General features: G+C 33.2%; 1 protein-coding gene across 2 annotated transcripts in view; it reads right to left on the bottom strand.

The window, feature by feature from the left end:
* Window positions 1-14,727, bottom strand: part of LOC118441856 (disintegrin and metalloproteinase domain-containing protein 10) — a 37,087-nt gene that overhangs the window by 1,143 nt on the left and 21,217 nt on the right. For both annotated transcript variants that reach the window (XM_085657440.1, XM_085657439.1), the window contains 13 exons: window positions 7,004-7,247; window positions 6,382-6,516; window positions 5,413-5,597; window positions 3,751-3,891; window positions 3,460-3,584; window positions 2,442-2,570; window positions 2,095-2,263; window positions 1,685-1,854; window positions 1,421-1,588; window positions 1,169-1,296; window positions 985-1,099; window positions 776-910; window positions 40-273 (listed from right to left, as the gene is read on the bottom strand). In XM_085657440.1, the coding sequence (XP_085513566.1) occupies window positions 40-273; window positions 776-910; window positions 985-1,099; window positions 1,169-1,296; window positions 1,421-1,588; window positions 1,685-1,854; window positions 2,095-2,263; window positions 2,442-2,570; window positions 3,460-3,584; window positions 3,751-3,891; window positions 5,413-5,597; window positions 6,382-6,516; window positions 7,004-7,247 (2,078 nt within the window). The remainder of the gene's footprint in view (window positions 1-39; window positions 274-775; window positions 911-984; window positions 1,100-1,168; window positions 1,297-1,420; window positions 1,589-1,684; window positions 1,855-2,094; window positions 2,264-2,441; window positions 2,571-3,459; window positions 3,585-3,750; window positions 3,892-5,412; window positions 5,598-6,381; window positions 6,517-7,003; window positions 7,248-14,727) is intronic.

Below are 14,727 nucleotides of genomic sequence, written 5' to 3'. Positions count from 1 at the left end.
TATATAGTTAACAATGTTATTATTATATTGGTATTATACCTTGTTTGATTTATCGACCGAAGCAGCATGCGTGTCCTTATGCTTCCGGTGTCTTCTCTTCTCTCTCACTTTCCTGCTCAGTGGAAGCTTTGCACGAACGGCTGCCGGATGAACCGTCACTCCCTCCGCACCTTCCGGCGGCAACCGTACCGTTTCCGTCGTCGAGCTGTGGATTATTGTCACCGATTTGAGTTTCTGATCCGGTCGCTTGCCTAGGAGCCTCATACTGACAACCTGAATAAATTAAGGTTCTAATTAACATCTTTGAAATCCTAACAGTATTTCAATTTTTTTTTCTTCTTTACTTTCTTTTTGTCATGTCCTAAATTTTCATACCTATCTTGCTATATTTATGTGTACTTTTCTTTTCTTTTCTTTCTTTTTTTTTTTTTAGCTTCTCGATAAACTATGAAAATTCTTTACCCCATTCTATCTACGATTAAATATTAAAGATTTATCGATAAATATAAATAAAGCTAATAATATTGCTACATAATAAAGCCTGCGAAACATTCTGCATATGCTTCCTACATTCATCTGTATTCTTTCACTTACTCTTTTCACACTGGACCGTTGTTTTTTTCCTCAATTTTTTCTGTCGAAGATCGTAGGTGAAACGTAAATAATAAATTAAGTGCCATGCAATGCGATATTCGTGTGCTCATCATCGTCGACGCAAAACAATTTTCAATTGAATATTTCCATCGTGCTTATTCAAAGAAATTTCTATGCTTACCAATAAAGATATAGCTCCTAAAATGATAAGAGCCGCTGCGTACCAATGATCGGCTACCCAACGACGTACAGTCGCGAGGCTTTCATCGGATAATAAAAGTTTTCTTAACGTTGCTAATGGGCCACTTGGATCAACCTTGACAAAAAAAAAATATATATATATATATATTAATTGGAAAATACATGACAAATTTTAAATTGTGATCTCACTTCTCTACACTTTTGAAAGACGTCGCAGTAACCGTTATAATCATTACACGGTGTTCCAGGTTTAGAGAACATATCCGGAATATCATACGGTGGTGAATTCCAATCGAAGGATGATCTAAACAATAAAATAACATTTTGTCAAGGATTTCTCATAGATAGAAAGAAGACATTTAAGAATACTCACAGACATGGTTGATTTTCACCCGGTAAACGACAACAGAGTTCGCAAGCTTTAGTTGGAGGATCATTAGGACCAGGAATACATTGACAAGATTCTAATCCATATGCAAGGCAGATGCTTCCGGTGCATTCCTAAAACGGAAAAAGAAAAAAGAAAAGAAAGAAAACAAAAACGAATAAAAAAAGGAACGATATACAAGATGCATGTTCAAAGTTAAAAAAACGTTAAAAATCGATGATCAATCTTATTACTCACGCCCATGAAGCAAACCAATTCACGATTGCAAATAGTTTTATTGGGTTTATTAATTGAAGGTGGACAATAGGGTGATCTACCGTCGCAGAAGCTAGCATCGCGACAACCGTTATCATCTCTACACTTATCACCAAACCTGAGATTGCATTCAGCAGTACAGCATGGACCCTAGGAGAAACGCAGAATAAATTTTCACGAAAGTCGACGTACTACTACTAGCGGCATTTCATTAGACTCGAGGATATATCAAGAAGAGACATATACTTGACTAGGACTGCACACTGAACGTGGCGTAAGTGTACATGGGGTCTCTTCTGTTGGTGGATAACGACGTTGAGGGAAACAACAAGTATCTCTACAATCTTCTTCCCATCCACAATCGCATTCCTCGCCGTCCTCGACGACTCCGTTTCCGCACAATGATACTTGTGGTTCTATGAAGATACAGAAAGTAAAGGATATAAGGTATGCAAAGATAAAGAGAGAGAGAGAGAGAGAGAGAGAGAGAGAGAGAGAGAGAGAGAGAGAGAGAGAGAGAGAGAGAGAGAGAGAGAGAGAGAGAGAGAGAAAGAGAGAGAGAAAGAGAGAGAGAGAGAGAGAGAGAGAGAGAGAAACTTCTATTGAATAATATTCTAGAAATGTTTATCTTCAAAGAAATTGATCAAATTCTTCACCTGTGAAACAGCCTTTTGGTGAACGAGCCTTACTGTTGAGCACAGGATTTATGGCGTTCAAACTACACGGACTAAAGCGATTGTTGTTACGCTTGTCGCCGCTGGTTGCACGGGCGAACATTATGAAATTTCCATCTTCACCGCCCGGTGTGCATTGTTCCGGATCATGCTGACGAAAGGGAAGATAAGTTTTAGATGATATTCCATTTCTTAGCTCGATCATTTTCGTGAAATATGTTTTATATATATATATATATATATTTGTGCGCGTTGTATACCATAGTAAATACAAAGTTAATCAAATATGAAAAAATGGGAGTTGAAAAAAAAATATATCGAACACTTACCGGCGAACCAAAGTTGTGACCGATCTCGTGTGCCAATGTGACGTGAGATACCGCGGGTGGAACGTGCTTTCCGTAGTTCAGCAGGGTCACTATTCCAGTATTCAAGGACTTCATGCTACCACGATAATGCTGCAACATTATTTGTATGCAGCCTACGTTATATACTATGCTGAACACATGCCGTTAGAACGATACAGAGCCGATATTGCTTTTTGTGTGATTACATTTTCATAGAAACATGTATGTATGTATATATATATATATACATACGTATATATACGTATATAGGTACATACATGTTTATGTACCTATATACGTATATATAGTGTTCGACAGTCGCTTCGATATTGAAATATCTCTTGTCCTGAAAAAATATGGAATAAGTTATGCTAGGAACGAATGCAATATCGACCCTTTTTCTGATGATAACGAACGAACGAAGTGTATCTACAATCACCTTTTATACGAATATATATATATAAATATATATATATATATATATATATATATATATATATATATATATATATACACACATATATATATGTACATATTTCTAAATCTTGATGTATGTGCTAAGGATCAAACGACTATTAATTAAACGCAAAATTACTGGCTGAGTGATTGATAATGTATTAAACGTGTGTTGAAAAAAGTAATGTACTAATGATCCTAACATATAAAAAATATACATGCGTGTCTTTTTAATCTTTTCAATCTGATTGTTAGCTTCTAAAACGCAAAAGACACAACGTGCATCGATCTAAGGAATTTTTAATTACTCTTAAATGTAAATAAATAAATAGTAAATATATCTTGTATATAGCGAGTCTAAATCGAATATATAATTCGTTATAAATTCTGTGGAACATTGTAAAATCCAATCGTTAATGTATGTATGTATGTAAAATATGTTTCTCCACCCACCTTGATATGAAATTTTTTTCTTTTTTTTTTTTTTTTTTTTATTTTTTTTTATATATAATTTTCTTTTCTCTCCTCTCGTCGAACGACTTACCCCGTTCTTTTCGCAAACTCCTCCAGCGTTCTTCAAATCTCCGGTCCAAGCTAGACCTAACGTTCCCATTTCAAAGTCCCGATACGTGAACATGTACGCCAAACAAAATGCATCGTAATCCTCCTCTGAAACGATCAATGAATCCGTATTTTCCTTGAGGTTTTCATTTTCTTTGTTCGTTTATTCGTTCGCTTTTTTATTTTTGTTTTTTTAATATATTATAAACATTTTATCTCGCTAAGTGAAATATAATAATAATGGTATAAATAACAGAAACAAAAATCTGCTTACCGGAAAATAATTCAAGATATTTCTCGACACCGTAATTACCCGGAAATCGATAATTGAGATCCCTCAAAGCGTCCTCGCTATGAACTTTCACACGTTTTATCATGAAACTGATGTTATCCGGTCTACCATCCTGATTGAAATCTAAACGAGAAACAAACAAAGATATATCATTAATTCACAGAGCTATGTGTAATACGTTGGAAAATGCTTGATGAACCTTTGTTATTTTACTTTCACTACCTCTGTAAATGTATATATGTATACGCACATACACACACACTCACACATGCATGCACATATATATATATATATATGTATATATATACAAGTATATGTATGTATATACACTTTGCTTATATTTACGCGCTACATCCTATTGTAAATCAATTTAATGCGCACGCGTGAGCGCGCTCTCGTGTAAATTCATGGTAGATCGATACTACGTGAAGTTTTCGACAGAAAACAATTTCAACGAGAGCTGCTGCACTTGATAATAGGAGGGAGAAACCCGACTACGATGGACCAGAGAGATATTATATCGAATTCCTATAATTCGATCGAATATCGCACGTATATGACGCGTAGACGACCGGTTGGAGTTTATAATGAAAATATTATATGAAAACCAATCGGTGTATTTTTTGTTATTTAAAAGCAAAACAAAAAAGAAACAAAAAAAAAGAAAGAAAAACGAAAAAAAAAACGATATAAAATACAATAAAATAAAATAAAATAAAATAAAATAAAATATAGAGAAGAAAAAAGGAAAAAAGAAATAGCACAAAAATATCAAACTAACGCATAAAAACAAAAAAAAAGAAAAAAAAAAGGAAAAAAAAAGGATTGTATACAGGATATCCAAAAATTATTATCTGTACAACTTTTGTATTTCATAATGGACTATCAACGGATGATAAAATTTCTTGTGTCGTGTCACTTTAAAGAGAAACTTTTTTATTAAGCTCTTTCTATTTTTTTGTTCGTTTGTATCACGTTTGTTTCTTCCAAATAGACGAATTGATTGACCGTGCCAGATGCTGCAATTCATTGGACAGTCAGATATCTCATGACTCTGTCGGACTTTGATTTCTTTCTTAAAAGATTCGTCGAAGTTATTGCGTACAATATACGGATGATAGATATCGACAATTTAAAAGCAAGAGTTTCAGCTGACATTGAACGAATTGATATGGAAATTCGATGCATCGTAAACGACAGCATTTGAACTATCGATTGGATAATGTTTCGCGTATTCACTAATGATACAAATATCGAATTTATATATATATATATATATGTATATATATATATATATATATATATATATATATATAAAACGAAAATACTAATTATACAAATTTTTATTTAATAATTTAGCATTCGCATAGTCCCATCGTAAATTTTATTAAAGGACAGTTATATAGATAATTTTCGGACACCCCGTATATCTGTCTCGTTGACAGGATATACCGAGAAAGTGCTCGTTCATGTTTGAAATTAAAATAAAATTTGGGAAAAGGGACACATACATAAACACATACGTATACGCATACACGCGCACACACACAAATACACAAATGTACATAGACACAGATATACACGAAGTAGATAGAGGTTCCTTGTGAAACTATTCTTTTCGCTTGACCCGTAAAACAAACCTACCCGTGTGTTTGTATATGGAGTTGACCTTCTGTACATGCCTCGTCATCACTTCGATGCAAGCTTCTTCCGTGCCATATCTAGCGAAAAACTGATGATCAGCTTGCAAGTAAAGCATGCAAGTTGTTTTTCGTGGATCGACTGTCGCACGTTTATGTAAATGTCTGGCTATTCGATCTCCGCTAGATCTGTAAATTACATATATATCAAGGAATAAAAGTAAAGGAATATAAAAAGAGAGTGGGTGAGGGGGTTTTAGGAGAGAAAACAAAAAGAATATTAAAAGGAGGAAAGATAGAAAAGAAAAAAATTATCAAGTTATCATCCTCTCATGATAAGAGTTTACTTTTATAATCCGGTTAAATGCCGTGGCCACATTTCATAGCGAACGTGGTCTGTAACCGTGATAATACGAAAGATAAAGGATTAAACGAAGGGTAACTCGCGTTACGACGATTAAAGTGACGATCGAAGAAGAAAAAATGTGGATTAAAAGAATTTGAATTCAAATGCATTCATTCTCTCTCTCTCTCTCTCTCTCTCTCTCTCTCTCTTTCTCTCTATTTCTATCTCTCTTTATCTTTCTTTAACTCTAATTATGCACATCTCAAAATAATTTCTAATTGTGCAATTGGGGTATGCTACACCCCAGGCACTTTGAATAGCTCTCATTTATACAAAATGAATAATTTTGATTCCAAAAAAATATTGTATATTCTTTGAAACCTCGGAAATAATAATCAGTAGATTTCCAAATATAATAGAAAACGCATTTCCAATAATGTCATTATAGAAAATATTCATTAATCATGCAATGCGCGAATTGTTTTAATTAAGCTCAAAGTTAAGCTCAAGTGCACAGCTAGGGGTAAAAAAAAAAGAAGCAAAAAAAGACAAACAAAGAAAAAAAAAGAAAAAAAAAAGAAAAAAGAAAAAGAAAAAAAATTTTTATCTTTTTTATTTTATTTATACCTGTCATAGTAACGAGCTTCGTACTTCGTTTCCAAATTCAATATTCTCCCATGGCTTTCTCTCGAATAGAGACCAATTTTATTATCCAACAAGGGCTCGTAAAATCCTTCTGAACTATCGTTGTAAGTCTTGCCTCTGTAAAGAAGAAGAAGATTTTTCTTTAACTTTCATCTATATGCTAAGATAACCTTTCGTTATTTGATATACTTTGAAAGATAAGAATAATTTTTTTCTTTCTTTTAAAAGAGTTTGCTCAATTTGTTAAAAAAGAAAAAGAAAAAAAAAGAAAAAAAGGTAAGATTAGATTTATTAGGTTTTAAACCGAAGTTATCACAAGAGAAATACACTTTATTTTCTTATATCTTCTATTCCCAAATATAAAAACGTTTAATGATAACGACTTAATCTTAATATCGGCTAATTTCTTAACAAAAGTAAACAAAATCTTTATTTCTTTTAATAGAGAGAATAAAGGAAACAAAAAGAGTTTATTCATATACAATATATATATATATATATATATATATATATATATATTATCTGTGTATATAAATACATATATATACATATATATATATATATATATATATATATATGTATATATATATATATAGATGATCACCTATCAAATATGTCTCGAAGAGAGCCTTCGTGTAATTGATGACTCGCACACGGCAATGGATGCGGAGGCACGGTTACATCGGATGTACGATAAGCGATGCTATGGTAGGTTGGAGACGTGTCTTCGTTCTCATCCAGATATCTTGCAGTTGGTTCGATATAAAACTCTTCGAACTTGGTCGCGATCGTACCATCGAAGAGTCCATCGGTTGTCACCACACCCTGTACGACTGCGTTTTCATCCTCTGGAGAAAAAAAGGTAGAGAAAAAAAAGGGAAAAGAGAGATGAAACACAATGAATCGATAACTTATTTAACATAGCGCCCCTTTGTAATTTCCTGCGGTCTCGTTTCAAATCCTGATAATAATCACGATAATTGAAATAAAATTATTTTTTTCATTTTTACGACCTTTTTTTCTTTTTTTTTCTCTTTTTTTCTTTTTTTGTTTTTATTTTCTCTTTCTTCCTTTTTATCATGTTTCAGATGTTATTATTAATATGGGATGAGTTTAAAGCTTCTAAAACGCAATTTTAAAAATCGACTATCCTTTTTCCGAGACTTTTCATACGTTAATAGTCAAGCTTGTGGTTTTACAATCGGATAAAAAAAAAAAAAAAAAAAAAAAAAAAAAAAAAAAAAAAGAAATTAGCGTAAAAAGGTCTCGTACAATGAGTAATTGATCTTTAAAATCATCCTAGGAACTTTTGTCCCGTCCTTTACAACAATATCGAGATTTCGAGTTCAACTCCAATGTGTCTCGTAAAATAATGTCGAGAAGAAGGGAAAAGAAAAGGAAAAGAGGAAGAAGAAGAAGGAGAAAAAAAAAAAAGGAAACAAATAAAAGTAAAAGAGAGGGCAATTTCTACTTCACAACTCATCCCCGCGAGTTTCAACTCGCGCGAAATAACTCCCCGAGCGCGTATAAAATATTTTAATCGTGGAATCCCTTATCCACGTTCTTTACCCCCTCATAATATCGTACTGGACTTCTTATGAGTTTACTTTCTGAGTTTCGTACCGGTAATACGACGGAGATTATTTGATTACACATAAAAAAAATAAAAAAAAAAAAAAAAAAAAAAAAAAAGAAAAAAAAAGAATATTCTAAACGAAGGTAAAATGAAAATTAATGTTACGTGTCGATCTACAGTATTCATATATATTCATTCATAAAGGTATTTAGATATAAATAAATAAATAAATAAGTAATGAAAATAAATGAATAAGTAAAACAAAAACAAAAAATTTGATAATTGTCGCAAAATCTTTCATTTTTTTTCAATGAAATCGACGTTTTTTTTTTAGCATTCAACGAAGAAAAAGTCGAGAAGAAAATCACGTTTTGACGTTTCTAACATCGGATAAAGAGACCAAAAGTTCCCGATATGATTTTAAAAATCAATTACACTTTTTCGAAAGACTTTCAGGCAAATTCTTTCCTTCCTTTTTTTTTCTCTTTTTGTTTTCAAATTGTAAAACTAAAATCCTGCAAACTTTTTTTTTCTATTCGAATAAAAATCAACTTTAAAAAGTCTATCGAAAATCATCTAAGAACTTTTGGATTACACTGTATAGAAGGATACGAGGTAAATGATTACAATGAGATTACATGAGTTTAATAAATTTAATGTAATACTTAAAATAAAGTATTTCTAGATTTCTTTTTTAAGTTAAGCGAGTTTTGCCTATTTGTCTATTTATCATTTCTCTCCCCTCCTCTATCTCTATGTTCTTTCTTTATCTTTCTCGTTCGATTATAAAATTGGAACGAATCGATGACTTGTCTATTTCTCTATTTGCTTTTTTCAGAACAAGCGATAACTCCGTTTCCTTTCGCAATTGGTTCGAACGCTCCCAAGCGACTTCCGTTCCTAAAAAGCGATAAATTTCTAAAAAGAAAAAGAAAAAAAAAAAGAAGAAAAAAAAAGAAAAAGAAAAAACTTTTCCCCCAACTTCTCGAAAATAATTCTTGAAAAGTTTCCGAGGAAGAAATTTTTCATCGACGTTCCCTAAGAAAAATTTTTCAAAAGAATTTAAAACGATCGAGTTTATCATCAACCATTTTCCATCTATCTCATAGTATGTATACATACATATATATGTATTGGAAATCCATCCCTATAATCGTTTTAACCTGTCTACCTATCAAACCCTCTTGATTTTAATCGGCATTGACGATTAGAGAAGGGTGCTTCTAAGCTCACTGAAAGTCTACATACATATCTTGTTTCAAAGAACGCGCTCGTCGCGAAAGGGGTCGTATGCTTTTCAGGGTAGCGAAGAAAAAGAAAAAAGAAAAAACCCGAACGTGAAGTTACTTTAAACGATAGGATCGATTTACTTGAAAAAAAAAAAAGAAAAAAAAAGAAAAAAGAAAAAAGAACAAACAAAGAAGAAAAAAGAACATCCTTATATTAATATTTTTTAAGATTAACATTATTCTAATCGCATATATATATACACATACGTACGTGTATTTTCTTAAATAACTTTTTAATTGTATTATATCCATTTATACTTAAAAGATGTGCATGATTCATTATATATATACATATATAATGTATGAACAGAAATATATGCATGTATGTACGTGCAGGATGACGACGACGTGCGTTCCCGTATGTTAGAGAAATATAGTGATATAGAACGTTCGTGACTTTAAAAATGAATTTATTTCTTCTGCTTTTGCTTGTCGAAACGCGTTAGAACAGGAAATGTAAATAGTTTTCGACATGCCATTGATTCAGGCATCATATATATATATATATTACATTTTAATATTTTATATTAATAAACGAATTAATCGGCGATTACGAAAGTAAGTGAAAAATTTATTTATATCGTAATTCGTATGATTAAGTCAATTGCCATGCGAGATTACGTAACAAATAATTTTGTAATTTTTGACGCAATTATATTACTTTCATATAATCAACAATAGAAATAGTTATAACGAGTATAATAATTTACTACGTATTTGACTGTTCCAATGTTTCAATTCTACCTAACACAAATAAATTTTTTTTTACATTTTTACATTTTTACATTTTTAATAATAATTTTTATTCTTTTGATTCCAACCGACAGAACAAACGATCGATTAATATGCTAAACATTTGTATACATACATACATACATACATACATACATACATACATACGTACGTACGTATGTACATATGTACGTTTGGTTTTATAGACATTTCTAAAGTGTAGAATGCTCGTCGAACTTTGCGAAAAGCCAGTCATCCATCCATCCATCTTTACGTTTCAACAGGCGAGAGAACAATTAAAACCGCCTAATGACTTTCCGATGAAAGTTTCGCGGGAATTCAATCGCATTCTAGGGTCGTTCCACTTTCCATCTTTCTCTACCTTCCTCTCTCTCTCTCTCTCTCTCTCTCTCTCGTCCCTTTTCTTCCTCTCCTCCCTCTTTTTCTCTAATTCTTCACTTCATCTTTTTATTTTTCTTCTTCAAGGGACACTATCGAATCGTGATAGAAAAATTTCTCATTATTCGAAAGGAAGAGAGGGATTGTTCGGAAAAAAGAAAAAAAAGCAAGGAAAAAAGAAAAAGAAAAAAGAGAAAAAAAAAAAGAAGAGTGAATCATCGAGAGCTGATGCTTGAGATTAATAGGAAAGGTAAAGATTCTTCTATTCGTTAGCCTCGTTTTTTCTGTCTCTCTTCTTCTAAAGAGATAGATAGATAGATAAATAGATAGATAGATAGATAGATAGATAGATAGATAGATAGATAGATAGATAGGTAGAGAGAGAGAGAGAGAAAGAGAGAGAGAGAAAGAGAAAATCCGTGAGAAAATCCGACTAATTCGAACTAATTTTGCGCTTGCGACTTAAAGTACGAAGGGACCAAGAGAAAGAGAGAGAAAGAGAGAGAGAGAGAGAGAGCGAGAGAGAGAGAGAGCGAGAACGAGAAAGAGAGTGAGAGAGAAGAGAGGAAGGGAGAAGGGCAGTCCCATCGGACGAGCTCGGAGCGTAATCGATGCATGCTTCAACGAGGTCGTGGAAAGAGGCTGGATTTCCCGTATGGCTTGAATATCGAACAAGAGTACCGGAAAGTGAGAGAAAGAAAGATAGAGAGAGAGAGGGAAGGAGTGGAGAGAGAAAGAAAGAGAGAAAAGCCGTCAGAAACACAAAATGAGAAAATATCCTCGAAGATCCTCGAACGAGAGGGATGAACATCCTCATCCTCGGAGCTTCGTTAATTAGTTTTTAATCCTAATAGCCGCTTTATAAAATATTTTTTTTCTTTTTCGTTTTTTCTCCTTTCCACTAACACTCCTCTCCTTCCTCTCCGACCACCACCACTCCCATCCCTATTATATACTCTTTTCAAATCTCTACTTTTCAAAATCATTGAAATACAAATTATTACATGTACATATATGTGTGAATTGACGCCCCCTGCGGTTGGAGTTGCATTTATTATAAAATAGCATTAGGACGAACTACTTAAACCTGATGACTTGAGTTCTCCCGGGAGATCACGTTTTAAATTCTAATCCCTTTGCAAACAACAATAATAAAGAACAACAGTCTGATAATATTTGTTACGACTAAAGGCAAAAAAAGAAAAGAAAAAAAAAAAAAAAAAATAAAAAGAAGAAAGGAAGAAAAGTAAGAAAAAAAAAAGTAGCACAGAGAAGAAAAAAGACGACGCGTATGAATTTGATTAAACTGAAACGAACTTTTCCTTTTGTGAGAGGTCTGGTAATGATGTTGCAGCACCCCAGCGACGAATTCAAAAGTACAAAATGTTGTCCTAGATCTAATTTTCATATCGATGTGTTGCAGAGAGAAAAAAATGTTTCTCTTCTTTTTCTTTTTCTTTCTTTTTTTTTTTTCTTTTTCTTTAATTTTTCATACAACAACATACTGATACTCGAACCAATTAACGTGCTTTTCGATAGGTACAATCTGAACGTTTTTTTACATATGAAAATGAGAAAAAAATGAAAAAAATGGAAAAAAATGAAATGAAATGAAAGATATGAGAAACGAATAAGAAACGTCGAAGTTATGTCGGTGATGTTGCGGTGAAACGAGGAAACGACTTAAAGGAGAGGAAAATGAGGATAAGACGAACAAATTTGATTTTCGTTGAAAAGTTTGATGACGACGACGACGACGACGACGACGACGACGACGACGACGACGACGACGACGACGACGACGACGATGACGACGACGACGACGACGACGACGACGGGAAAATCATGCAAGGTAAACGTTTGCTCATTCCCGAAGCATCGCGACGCGTCAGGACGACACGACGCGTCCTGCGCGAGAGATGGCTCCTTTCGTATCGACGAATACGTCGATTCGACGCAAATCGATTGTTAATCAACAAAAGCTCTTCTTTTTCTTTCTTTTCTCTCCTCTCTCTCTCTCTCTCTTTCCCTTTTATTTCAAACGTACAACTTTAGAGGCAGTTACACGAGGATACTTTATCCAGTGATTTCGCCACAATGTACAACCATTTGTTCGACAAAACAAATTAGATATCTTCGTTAACGAGCGAGAAATCTTTCTTTTCTTTCGTTCTTTTTGTTATCTCCTCATTTTCTCTCCTCATTTTCTCTCTCTCTCTCTCTCTCTCTCTCTCTCCCCATTTTGTATCTTTTTTCTTTTCCTTATTTTATTTTTCTTTTTTTTTATTTTATTTTTTTTTTTTCATTTATTCTTCCTTTTTTTCAAACTAGTACTACACTACGAGAGGAATGATAGTCTAATAACATTTAGGGGAAAGGCCGCTTTGCTAGCACGAAAGAAAAGCTCCCTTCGTTCCAGTTCGTTACTGGACGAACGTGAATATAAAAAGAAAAGAGAAACAGACAGACAGAAAAAGAAGAAGAGAGAGGAAGAAAGAGAGAGAGGGAGAGAGAGAGAGAGAGAAAGAGAGAGAGAGAAAAGCAAAAAAAAAAAAAGAAAAAAGGAATAGAACGAAATGAATTACTCATGAGTACTTTATCGATTAAAATCAATTATTTTCAAATACTTATACACACAAATACGTATACGATATACATGCGCGAACGAACATGTATCAATAATATTTTATTCTATGAAATATTAAAATATTTATCGAATATTATTTGTTTATTCGAAACGAGAGAAACTATTTGCAAGATATAAATTAGTCGTGTGTAAATTACGTTGATCTTTTTCGATAAAAATGTTTTTATTCGAAGAAAAAAAGACAGAGAGAGAGAGAGAGAGAGAGAGAGAGAGAGAGAGAGAGAGAGTGAGAGAGAGAGAGAGAGAGAAATATATTAATTCCTTTTTTTTTTATTGTAACACGATAATATGTAGTCGAGATTTTTCGATAATAAATCGCGAGTACGATGGATAAGCCGATAAATATAGAAGCGCGCGCATACCGTCAATTAGGCAAGTTTAATGGTTAATCGGATTAGCGAGAATACGCGTTATATCATGACGTTGTTACCGGTCAACGAGAAGGAGGGAGAGAAAGAGATAGAGAGGAGGGGGAAATCAACTGAAGAGTATTGAATAATTTGAAAAGTCGAGTCAATTTAAGTCGAGCTAAAACTTGCATATCATATATTTAATTATTACTCAAAATCTGCATCATTTCCCCCCTCTCTCTCTCTCAAAATCAATATTCGCTGATCGGTTGTCTGAACGATGATTTTCCGAATTTCGTACATGTAATCAACATTTATGAATTTTCGTTAATATAATTCTCATTAGCTCTTGGTTCTACGACTTAATTATCTCTCTTCAATTATGTTCTCCAATATGCTATTTTATTATTTAATAGATCAATTGAAAATAATATTTTAATCTGTCGTTTTCGCAAATCGAAAATTATTCTTTTGCTTTTTATAAACACTAGAAGAAGAAGGAAAAAATAGAAAAGAAAAAATAGAAAAGAAAAAGAAAAACGAAACTATTCCAAAGATTCTTATATCGAGAAAAAAGAAAGCAGGAAAAACAAAAAATAATAAAACCGTCATAGCCTAAACGTTGGAACGTATTAGATTTGATCGATCAATTTTTAGAGGTCCAAAAATTTCCTTCACTTTTTTCTTTTTTTTTTTTTTTTACGAATGAAAGAAAAAGAGGAAATATTTTAGAAAGTCTTATGTAAGAAGAACAAAAAAAGAAAAAATAATAAAATAAGAAAGAAAGAACGAAAATCGCATCTATCGTAATATTACGGTAAGCCTTCTTTCTTTTTTTCTTTTTTATCGTTTAAATCGAAAGACCATGACGATTGAACCAACATCGATCACGGCCTCGTTGGAAATCACGTAGCAAAGCTGGTCATTGTTGTCTTCGTTGGTTCGAACGAATAAGTGCACTCACACTGCCGATTTTCAGGAATGACGTTCGCCATTTGCTTTGAAAGAGAAAAGAGAAGAGTAAAAGAGAAAGACAATGAAAAAGAGGGACAGAGAAAGAGGAAGAAAAGAAGAGGGGGAGGGAGGGAGAGAGAGAGAGAGAGAGAAAGAGAGAGAGAGAGAGAGGAAGAAAAAGGAACGATTTTCTAGCGTTCGGTACATTTTCCGAGCTTACGGTTTCACCGACAACTCACGATGAACTCATCTAACGTACGAAATTATACTGCTTCGCGTCCATTGTCCGAGAAACCTACTCTCCTTTCTCTCTACATCACTGAGTTCTTGCGCTCGCAGAATCGTAACGCGTTCTTACACATACGCTCGCATAAGTACGTA

This window comes from Vespa mandarinia, chromosome 5 (genome assembly GCF_050613455.1).
Source record: "Vespa mandarinia isolate Hongniang chromosome 5, ASM5061345v1, whole genome shotgun sequence".
In the NCBI taxonomy this organism is placed as follows: domain Eukaryota; kingdom Metazoa; phylum Arthropoda; class Insecta; order Hymenoptera; family Vespidae; genus Vespa; species Vespa mandarinia.
Note: the sequence above shows the minus strand (reverse complement) of the source record. Positions and strands in the feature narration are given on the sequence as shown.